This window comes from Erigeron canadensis, chromosome 1 (genome assembly GCF_010389155.1).
Source record: "Erigeron canadensis isolate Cc75 chromosome 1, C_canadensis_v1, whole genome shotgun sequence".
In the NCBI taxonomy this organism is placed as follows: domain Eukaryota; kingdom Viridiplantae; phylum Streptophyta; class Magnoliopsida; order Asterales; family Asteraceae; genus Erigeron; species Erigeron canadensis.
The window spans coordinates 37,724,778-37,736,819 of NC_057761.1; the positions used below are offsets into that span (position 1 = coordinate 37,724,778).

A 12,042-nucleotide genomic window follows, 5' to 3' on the forward strand; every position below is an offset into this window, starting at 1 on the left:
TTTTCAAAAAATTATAATCTAAATTTATTAATAGAATAGAATAGATATATCCGAAGTCTAGAGCACCAGCATTCACTTTTTAGTCGAGTCAAAATGGTGTTCGGTTGGTTTTGGTATCATCTTTTAACAATAAAATCAACACTACTACATCTGATTCACCTAGCTAGTCAACTCTTCTTCTTTTTACCCTTTTTGTTCTTGCTCTTTCCCTTCCCTTTCCTTTTAGCATTCTCGTCAGCCTCGCTTGTCTTGCTGCTGCTCCCTTCCTCCAAGAACTTCTTACATACATCTTCCACGAATGCATCATCCATCAGTCTCTTCGCTTGCTCCTTCCCTGCTCCCCTCTTAGCCATCGCTTGCACAGCCTTCTTTTTACCACCCTTGGCTTCACTGAAAATGATAGCCAAACAACCAAATGATCCTTAGATGGAATTTAAATGAACATATGCATATTCGATTTTCCAAATATATATATAAGTTGAATATAACACAGAACGAACTGAGCGCAACTGTTTAATGCTAATTGCTAACCTCTTTTCAAGCGCAGAAGAAATAATCCTCTTTACCTCCTCAACTGCAGAGGGTGGTTGCAATTGTTCTAAAAAGCTGAAAAGTAATTTCTTATTGTCATCCTTTGCACACTTTTCCTGAAAAAAAAAAAAGATAACCAAAAGGCATCAAAGTCAGATGAACAATAATAAAACTAACAACATTCACAATATATATTATATATATCAGGATAGGGATTTAGTAGCTTTTATAGATTTATTAATTTCTACAACAGCTATTCAGAATGTTTGCAATACCTCGGATTCACGAAGCGGCACATGTTCCTCAATGTTTGAAGGAAATTGAGAAATAACTACAGCTTTCCCAGGGAACAATGCACTAGCTATCTCCTGTTTGGATTTCTCAAGGTCTACAAATATAGCATCGGGAGCATTGAATTCTGAATGCGGCTTTTCTGTACTCACAATCAAGAGAGGATCTTCTACGCTAATAAATGCTTCTGCAACCATTTGTGGACATAGGTCCCAGTCGTCACCCTTCTTTTTGCATAAAAGGTGGTCCACAAACTTCTCTGGAAGCAAACTAGCAATGTTGTCGCTTCCCGTGAGCAGATTAAATAACTTTTCAGAAAAAGAGGGCTCTTGCAGACAAGCTAAAGTAACCATCATCACCAGTTGCAACACTAAAAGAGGGTAGTAATAAGAGACCTCCATGTTTGATCTTTGAATCCAAGATTCAGTATCCTCTTTATTGGAAAGAATCTCTTCGATAATTTCAAGATAAGACTTAACATTAAACCTTAGAAATACAGCAGGGAGTACCGGTTTATCTGTTGGGTGAAGATGAGTGAACCAACCAACAAAAGAAGACTTCTTAGTGAAAAGGGTTTTATAAAAATACGACTCCACAAAAAACACCCGATCCAAAAGATACACAAAACAATGAGGTGATATGCAGCCAACACGCACCCGGCCTGACCAAAAAGTATCTATCAAAGCACTCTTAAACATTGGAAAAAATGCCATGTCTCTCACCTCAGAATTCCAGACTTCTGCAGCTGACGTCCATTTGGGAGCCCACTGAAGCCCCTTCATAATCATCTCATTAAGTGTAACAGATTTTCTGGAACAAAGACATACCATCATCACTCTCCCGATTGTCCAATAGGAGATATTACCGTTGTTGTTCACATTTTGAAGAATAATCTCATCAAGCAAGTTGAGTGATAGATCAGTCAACCTTAAAGAAACCATATCCTCACAGACTGATCTTCGCCAGTCTAATGGAAATACATGATCAAAGTATCGTGCAGAGATTCCAAGGTAACTCTGCAGTTTCTTTTTGTCAGAAGAAGCGAGGTTAAGACACTGGCAGTCCAAAAGAAACTTGGAAACCTCAAAAATGTGTACGAGAGACGTGCTTTGATGAAATGCTGAACCATTTGACTTTGACTTGTAGAGACTTTCTAGCTTTAAAAGTACTTTCATACCCACAGAAAGTAATTCTGACTGCCAGTAAGATCTAATGGCACACACCAACTGACTTATATTCATAAATATAAGCTCTCCTTCACAATGAAGACTGTTATTACCCGCAGTTCTTATCCAATCACCATCCTTGTTGACTAAAAGGTAAACCATGTTTCCATTTACACACTGTTTCCTCACTCCAAAATAACTTATACTAAAATCAGCAAGTTCCTCGTGTTTATTGGGCTCTTCATTTACAAGACATTTGATGCTCTGAAAGATAATCATGACATTTGCCTTCCACCGATTCCAATAAAAAACTAGAGTTCTAACAGAAACACAGCTCTGAAAGATTCTGTTCTCACAATGCTCAGTAAAATCAGAAGGTAAATCATCCTCCCAAAAGTACTTCGAGAAATGTATATGAAAATGAGAATCCAAGATTTTCCTTACGGATAAGATTTCTCCTCTTAGACTCTTATTTTTCTGGGAAGTGAGTAAAACTTTCATGAGCTCGGGCAAACTACTATGCTGGTCAGAGAGTACCTCAAGCTCGTTACAAACAAAATCAAAGAAATGATCAGAGGTCAATTTTGCAAGCGACCTTGCTTTCTCACAAAGATCTTCCTTCTTACTAAACTGCTTCAATGGCCAACCTCTACCTCCGTTTTCCCATAACGAGCTAAAACACACATACCAAAGTAAGAGAAGCGCAGCCTCCCTACAATGTCCAGCCTTCTCTAACAAATCAGCCTCTTTTAGAACATAACCCAAAGACCTAGCCAGCTCAACAGCATCAAGAAAATGGCCTGATTCTTCCTCTAAAGATAAAAGGTCATCAAGGCAGCCTAAAGACCTCAAGAATACATGCTTAGACTCCATGGAGCAAAAGGCTCTTACAAATTTCATCATAGATTTAAGATCTTTATGTTCATAGCAGTCAAGAGCACAACTCTCCAAAAATCTTTGTTCAGTTTGTTCTATTTCTTTCGTTCTAACGGTTAAGTGCTTGTTCCAGTACTCTATATACTGCAACCCCTTATCAAAAAGTTTCCCTTTTATGCAAACTGATAAACAGTTGGAGACCTGATCTCCTTTGGCATAGGCTTCAGCAGCATCGCTATAGCATCCTGCCAGGGTGAAACACTCTGCTGCTGTATTAGTTTTTCGGCACTTATATAAGTAAGCTTTCCCTGCATGTAAAAAAGCATTCAATGATATTACAATTCAAATATTGATTAAACCAAGTCAAGCGCTTATCCTACAGGTGGTCTTTACAAATCGATTGCTTTAGGTTGGACTTGATTTCAAAAGTGTCAGCCAAAAGGTTTAGCTAAATTCACAACTGGTCAAATTGGTTGAACTCTATTTTAAATGCATACAAATGTGCAAGATGATTTTTCACAGATCAAGTGGTTATATTGAAAAAAAAAGTTACCAGCTCTTTCATACTCCTCCAAATCACAATAACATGAAGCGGCAGACTCGAATTTCCCAATTGACTCAAACAATTCTGTTGCTTCTCTGAGATAGCACAAATAAGCTTCAGGATTCTTTCCCCTCATCTGATCAGCAGATGCTCTGAGACCAGAAGCCTTGGCCAATTTCTCCCACATTGTGTCACCAGCTCTTTCAAAGCACATGGTTGCCATCACAAAGTTGTTCTCATAAAAAAGCTGAAATACAACAGGAAAGCATGTCAAACAAGGTAAGTATATTATAAATGATAAAAGAACTATGGCAGTAAAAAATCAAATTTGACCTTTTTACCACGCTCTCGCCATTCTTGAGGGCTGCTTGAGACTCGCATTGCCTGTGCCACTGAATCATCTAGTTTTCTTATTTGAGCAAGTCCCCTCCTTTTCCAATAGTCAAATATTGGCTTGGAAAGCTCCTCTTTATTCTCACATACCCACAGTCTTTGCCTCGTTCGAGTTATAGCCACATATAACTGTTTCAATTCAGAGCACAAGACGCTATGTCTTGCCTCACTGAATGTCGGGAAAGACTGAGGAAGATTCTCATCAAGCCAATCCCGCTCCTTCATGTAGCCATATATTACTCTCCATTGGTCTTTCAATGGGGATGTCCCAAAAAAGTTGTACAACAATACATCCTAAATGTCATGGCAAATCAAAAATCAATAAGCAGAAGCACTTTAAAATCATAAAAAATAGAGGTACCATTTTGACCCATTATCTGGAATTTGGTTGATTCGTGTTATATTTTACCTCAAACAAATCAAATGGATGGATAAACACTTTTTTATAATGAAATGATTCAAAAGTAGCCGAAAGCAGAACATATCATAAGGTTCTTACAAGTTATAGCATCATTATTTTATCATAACAGTTTTTTTAGTATTTGACAACTCAGTAATATAGTATCTCTAATTATATCAGTACAAAATTACACATATATAACTTAAAGGTACAAGAAAGTGTTGTATAAAGTAAAAGAAGCCAAAATTAACCCAGTTCTATAACTAACACGCCTATTTGGCACCTTAACAAAAGAAGGCAAACCTGAAATTCAAGGCCTTTACACTCCAGTATGGTGAGAACAAGTGCATTCTTTCCAACATATTCCGAAATCTCAATCTTAACACAATCATCACACACCAATATCACTTGATCCGCCCCAAAGCTGACTATTTCTCCACCACTTCCACTGCCCCCAAAGATCGTCACAATTGCATTTTCATTATCACTAGACTCGAGCAAAACAGGTGCTTCACCAGATATAAGACTAGTCTCGGGCTCCAAAATATCAATTGCGTGAACAAAGTAACAGTAAAGAATGTCAATAACACTCTGGGCTAACTCAAGGACACCGGCATGAGTTCGAAAGTTCTGTTTTAGTTGGAAAACCTCAGATACAAGAGCTTTTTCTTGTTTTCCAGTTACTCTCTCAGTTAAAAACTCTTTATAGAACAGAGAACGTATATCCTGGAATCTAAAATCAATCCCTCTGGCAATGGTTTGTGCAGTGTCACCCGCAAAAATAAAGCCCTCGTCGATATTTTGGCATATATATTTGAAAAGGGAAATCTGCCTCATACTAAGATCTTGAACTTCATCAATATACACAAAATCAATAATGTCGCCTTCATAACGTCCATTTGTAAGTCGTTGATGGAGGTCACACACTAAATCAGCCAAATCAAATTCACCTCGCTCACTTTTCATCTTCTCATATGCTTGATAAAGGTAGTAAATACTTTCCCTTTTCTGTTTTGTTAAAGTGGACGAACGACTTTCAGCCAATAAACAGTAACCCTCATAAGTTAGTTTTCCGTCACTGCATTCCCCTGCATGCAAGCCTCCTTTTATGTGAGATATAATTTCTGTGAACACTCTAGAGGGATCAAGTTTCTTCGTTAGACTTGAGTTAAAGTGAGGCCAGTAAAGTGTACAAAATCTGTCATATGTAACCTCCCTTAATCTTAAAAAAGTTTGCAATGCAACGGATCTTGAACTTGTATGGTTACCATGAGAAGCTTCTCTTGTCTTTGGAAACCTTTCAAAGAAAGAATTCCCCAATGTGCCATCCAACATCATTAGAAATTTATGAAATGTTATAAAAAGGGGGTAATTTTTCACTGGAATGTCAATAAATGTGTCTGCGATATCACTGAAATCTGATATCAAGTCGGGATCATCAAGATTGACCTCTAATGATGTATTTCCATTACATGAAATACTGTCAAACACAACAAAAACTTAAAGTCAGAAAACAGAACGAATGCAACAAAAAAAGAAAAGAGATAAAGAAACAAGTATGTGTGCACCTTGTAAGGTGGGAAACGTGTTGCTTCACAAAATGACACAAATTTGGGCTAACAGTCACAAAAAGTTGTCGGAGAACACTTGGTTTTCTGCCTTTAGATTCATCAACTTCTGAATCACTGATACAGTTCCTCCCCCCTTCAGAAATCCCATCAGAAGCAACATAAAAAGACTCTTCATTTTGGAACAACTTCATAGTCAATATAGTGGTTTTTCCGGTTCCTGAACGCCCAATTATAAAAGAACTTTTGGAAAATAAAATAATTTCCATTTGTTCATCACTGACTTGCATGGGTAGATCAAGTTGTTCTTTATCAGACAGCAAATGTTTCACCACTCCATCTGACAAGGGGTAGAACTTCATAAGCAACAAGCTTTCATTCACTTTTGAGTTTTCAACATGGCTTTTACCATCACAAGATCTTGGTTCAGGATTCCTTACAAAACAAAATCGTATAACTTCTTCAGATGCCATCCAGCTCTTAGGAACTTCCAAATTCCTGAACAGCATAAAAAAAACATCAAATTTCTGTCTAAGTTAAAATTTAGATATCATAAACAAGTTACTCGTATTATTATTGTAATAAATGAATTGTTGTATAGAAAACTTAAAAAAGTTGTTTTCATCATTAAATAAAACTTTGGGGCGACTTCCAACCCATTCGACTAGTTTCCCTTCAAACTAGTTTCTTTTACATGACCAGTTTGAGAAAGGAAAACCATAATGACCCATTCAAAAATGAGCTTACCCCTCCACGCATTTTTCAGTACAACGATTAATATAATCATCCGTGTATGCAGAAAATATGTTCTCAAGACGCTTTGTGAGTTTTGGAATCTCTTCAAAAGGTAATACATCCCAAACCTTCAAAACTTGTACATAATTGAATTCCATAATGACGTCAATTGTGCACATAACATATAACCCTGCAACCTTAAACTGTTTCAAAATATGTGAGGATTTTACACAATGCAAGTCTACACTCCGGTTTTTGGGCCGCCAGCCACCAGAGAGTCTCAATAAAAGATTTAAAACAAGCTTCTTTGATCGAGCAGTAGTCAGCTTTCCAAATGATCTTCTGAAGTCGTCGCTGAACAGGACCTAATGGTATGACGAGCAACAAAATGATGAACAATAGTAGAATATTGCATATTAACATATTTCGGTGAATTGTTTATTAACAAATACCTTCCATTTTGCATGTTTAAGAAGGATACTATTTTCGTTAACTAGATCATCGAATTGCTCTAGCTCTTTCTTTGTTTTTATAACTGTCATCTTTAAGCATTCATCAGAATCAGCATCAAACAAACAATGGCGATTTCTTGCATCATAAACCAATTCTTCCCATACAGATTTGCTCCTAGTCAGAGTTCTTTCGTTTCCCAATATCCATAGACAATGTCTGGACAAATATTGAAGACATCACATACACATCGTCAGACATAGCTTTTAAACTGAAGGGAAAATGAATATTTCCGGCATCTTAAAGAATTTCCATACCTTGCTCTGGTGAGGACAAAATTAGCCGTTTGTGGACAATACATGACTCCAACAGATCCACGGCTATTAGATCTGACCGTTGATAAAATAATAATATCTTCTTCCCCACCCTGGTAGTCGTCAATGGATTTCACTTTTACTAAAAATCCATCAAGTTTCTCATACTTGTGAGCAAGTTTTTCTTGAATCATAGCAACTTGGGCAGCATAAGGAGACACAACACCTACAGTAAGATTCTTCTTCGAGTCTTTCCATGCTACAAATATCGAAGAAGAGAGATTATATGTATACTGGAAAATAAATAATAGAAAAAGGTATATAAACTTTAAATGATTTGAAGAAGTAACTTATGGTTCTAATGTTACAACAATTTCCGCACCTTTATAGAGATTTTGTAGTATCTTAATCACGATAGCCACCTCAACCATATTTGTTTTGCTCTGTCCATTATCATCCTTTTCTTCTCTTCCTCCAACAATATTTATAAATGAATATGAACCAAACATTGGTCCTGGGAGATATTGCTTTTCACAACTTTCACATAACACATTTTCTGCATCAAGGATCTGATTTTGATAGAACCTCCAATTAGGGAAGAAACTGATGGAAGGATGCATTCGATACTGAACGTTTAGTAGATACCGAGAATGGCCTACAAAACTCAGTCTCTCAAATAAGCTTCGTCCAAAGCCAGATTCAAAACATACCTGCCCATAACCATTCAATAAGATTAAATGAGAAGACAAAGTAAAACAATAGTTGGTAGAAAAATCGTTAAAAACATACATTGCTTGTAACCATTGCAGGTAATTGACACTCATCTCCAATGAGAATAGCATGCTTCATCCCAGGAAGCTGAAGAGGAATAGTGGACTCCGCCTCCTTTAACTGTGCAGCTTCATCTATGACCAAAATGTTCAAAGGCTTCATTGCAACCATATGCAGCTTGTAGGAATTCGATGTTGTGCAAAATACTAGAGAAGCTCTTTCGAAACAGAAGTCCTCTATTACATGTCTTCTTACATCATCTGGAAGACCTAGTTTTTCAAGGGATATCCGCAAACTTCTTAGAACGAATATAGACACGGCTCTTACAGAATTAATCGACGACATATCCTCCGACTCATTAGGAAACGGTTTAGATGTGAAGAGGTGCTCGAGTTCTTCTGAAACCAAATTTTCTTCAAACAAGAATGATTCAAATGAACTCAAGTTATCCAAAAGATGTATCATGCTATAAAAAATGTATTCCTTCATGAAACTTATTGGGACATGAGTCAAGAATGTAAGAATGCATCTTCTAAGTGTCATTACAGAAGAACTAAATCGATCTTGCAGAAACTCAAGGAATGATTTCACTTGCAGCTTGTTAGTTTTACTTTCACTTTCACTTTGATTATGATTTTCATTTGCCATTTGGGTTTCTTTGAACAACTGATTTTCTAGAAAGACATAATACTGAGACACACAATTTTCAAGTAAATCATTCATAGACCTGATGCAATGCTTCCAACCAGTCGAAGACCCAAGGCACTCTGTAAGCCTTTCGACCCGATGCTCCAAATATATATTTTCCATCTCCACACCAACTTTTAACTGCTCCTCGCTGCCAAATAAAAGAATGTCTCCGAAAGAACAAAAGGAATCACCATTTGCAGTTGTAGTTTTAAATGATTCCTTAACTAAACTTAGCACTCTTGAAGCTAGTTGTAATAGAGCAACGTTTGTTGGAGCACAAGTAAGAGTCCTACGATTCATTTGCATGAGAATTAATAGCAAAACACTAACTGTTGTTGTTTTTCCTGTTCCAGGTGGTCCCCGTATTTGTTCCACATACGAATGGTGACAACATTCTGTTTTAACAAGAGAGACCATAACTGCTGCTCTTTGTGATTCGTTAAGCTTATCCAATACATTTTTATTTTGAGAATAAAGACTATTGAAATCAAAAGAACAAGCATTGCAAGTCTCCTTAACCTGTAGACAACATATAAAGTATTAATAAATACAGTAATAATTATATTATTACTAGCAGAAACGAATTTTCCATGCAGCAACTTACCATAGAATCAGGGCCAAGAACCGCTTTAATGATGTTTAAATTTCCATTCATGTGCAAAGAATCCCAAATCCTGGTCTGGATTTTAATATTTTTTAGGAAAACGACAAACATCCCATCTTGGAATTTAAGAGGTTGTGAGGCTTTAACTGTAAATCGTGATGGTGTAGCTTCAGAATCATCTTCATTATCACTCTCTGTGATTTTGCTAACTAACGAAAAAGCCCATGTTCTTCCTATTCGTTGCAAATCAGAAACAGTTTCTGCTTTTCCATTCATGAAAATGAGAAGATCACCAGGTAACGTCTGGTAAGGCGGTTTGCCACATTCAAAAGATCTGTTTCTCCAGGGACCAACTTTAACATCATACACAGCTTTTCCATCGTGCCTGGCCTCGTGAATAGAGAAAACGCGAGCAGATGGATATCTATGTATGATCTCCAAAGAGGAAGCTAGTTCAGCACGTGTTTCCTCAAGCAAAGGATTAACAAAAGAACTGAAATACTGTTGTTCCGAATCAAAAGTAAGTGGTATTTTATCCACCTGCCAATAATGAATCAATCCATCAAAAAAATTCATGTACTAGAGATAAAGTCTCGAGCAGGTCAAGTAGCGATTATGCTTATACAATTATCGATTTCCACATAATCATAAACATCCCTGTCCAAATATAAAGCAGCAATGTTGACTTTGACGTCAAATAGTTAATACTTTGACCCCAAAAATATTTACACAAACTTTTTTTCTTTTTGAACGGCCAACAATTAAATCCCAGTTTAGGAAATTTGAAACTCCGCCAGGGTTACCCACAACAAATATCCCCGACCCGGTCGGAGGCCCAGAACCAATGGTCTGGCTGCACCATTCCAGGAAAAAACCTAGATGAAGTCACACTAATTAAACGTCACAAACTCAAACAAAAACTAGATAATCACACAAGGGGGACAATCAAATAAGAACAGTTTTAAAATAAGAACAGTGAGAACAACTTAAAATCATCATTTTGATGCATTAAAAGTCCATAAAACTGATATATTGCATAACAAATTATCATTATTTAAGTGTTTAACAACACATTGATTCATCAAAATCGAAAAAATCATGTTTTTTGTTGGATGCATCATTTTGATGAATATGCATCCAAGATGGATGCATAAAACCAAAAACATGATTATTTCGATTTTGATGAATGAATGTGTTGTTAAACATTTAAATAATGATAATTAGTTATGCAATATGTTAGTTTTATGGACTTTTAATGCATCAAAATGATATTTTTAAGGTGTTCTCACCGTTCTTATTTTAAAACTGTTCTCACCGGAGTGTTACCCATCACACAAAACCTATATATATAAATTATTTCATTTTCCCCCAAAAATAACAACAAAAATTATCATAACAGGATTCGAACACACAACCTATACAAATTATCATAAACGTCACAAACTCAAACAAAAAGTAAAATAACAACAAAAATTATCATAATAGGATTCGAACACACAACCTACATATGTCATCACACATACAACAAAACCTTATGGAAATAAATAAATAACCCCAACAAACCCGCAAAATATTCTCACATGCATAAATCCCAACATGGGGAAAAAAAAAAACTCAACAAATAACCCACAAACTATAAACACGTACGGAAAGCCTCCATTATTTATATACGAAAAAAAAAAAAAAAAAAAAAAAAAGAGAAGAAGAAGAGGAGATGATAATCTCACACACATACCTGGGATTTGTAAAGATCTTGGTTGAGAATGTCATCAAGAGACCATGAAAATATTATATCTAAAAACTCTTCTTTTTTCTTCTTACCCCTTCCTTCTCCTTCAGCTTCCATCATTATATTGCTATTATTATTATTATTATTATTTCAGCAAAATGTATGAGAAAAATAGGGTTTTCTTTTGTTTTGTTTTATGAGATGAAAAAATTAAATTGAAAATTTGAAAGGGGGTTTTTGTTTTGTTGGTTGCAGAGAAAAAGCTCATGGAGCAGTAGTGAGAGAGAGAGTGAGAGTGAGCTGACAGTATATTATGAGTAGGCAACACGCTATATATGTACAGTCTGTATATATCTATACACGGTATATTTTTATTTTGTTTGATTTATTTTGATTAGTTTTTTTTTTTGTTAATTTTTGAAGGCTTTTATATTTGGATTGCGACTTAAAACTCAACTTCATAGGTAAAGTTGGTATTTGGACTATTGGATTAAAATCAAAGGTCCAGAATCAAAAACCATATTTGAATCTTGACCTTTGATTTTAATCCAAAGGTCAAGATATTCTCAACTTCACCTATAAAGTTGAAAACAATTTTAGAGAATCTCTATCTTTTATATTTTGATTAGTTAAGTTAACATTTGACATTTTTTAATAAGTTAATCAAAGTTTAATTAGTTAAATTGGCCTTTCTTTGAGCTTTTATTGTCTCGGCGTCGATAGAATTAGAGCGTACATTTTCCAAGTCTAAAAGCGAGCCTTAACGATAGAAATGAAACGTTCATTACATTTTCAATGTAAAATTTGTCAAAAATGAAATATATACCAATATTACATCCTACTATTTTTATGATTATTACTAAAAATTTACTTACGAGTTGAGGCTGAGTAGCAGAAGACACTTTTTATAATATTTAATTAAGTTTTAACTTTAACTACAATTTTAATTCTAAAGTAAATTTTAAAAGTTTTCTTATTAC

General features: G+C 35.6%; 1 protein-coding gene across 1 annotated transcript; it reads right to left on the minus strand.

Moving 5' to 3' along the window:
* On the minus strand, nucleotides 1–11,179 carry LOC122591668. The gene is made up of 14 exons (XM_043763922.1): nucleotides 11,069–11,179; nucleotides 9,334–9,873; nucleotides 8,058–9,248; nucleotides 7,651–7,978; nucleotides 7,272–7,527; nucleotides 6,957–7,173; nucleotides 6,517–6,869; nucleotides 5,770–6,267; nucleotides 4,505–5,681; nucleotides 3,742–4,095; nucleotides 3,418–3,655; nucleotides 807–3,172; nucleotides 532–647; nucleotides 1–390 (listed from the first exon to the last, which is right to left on the minus strand). Exons 1-14 carry the CDS (start codon nucleotides 11,177–11,179, stop codon nucleotides 168–170), a joined length of 7,968 nt encoding a protein of 2,655 aa, XP_043619857.1. The 3' UTR covers nucleotides 1–167.
* Between the last annotated feature and the right edge of the window lie 863 nt (nucleotides 11,180–12,042).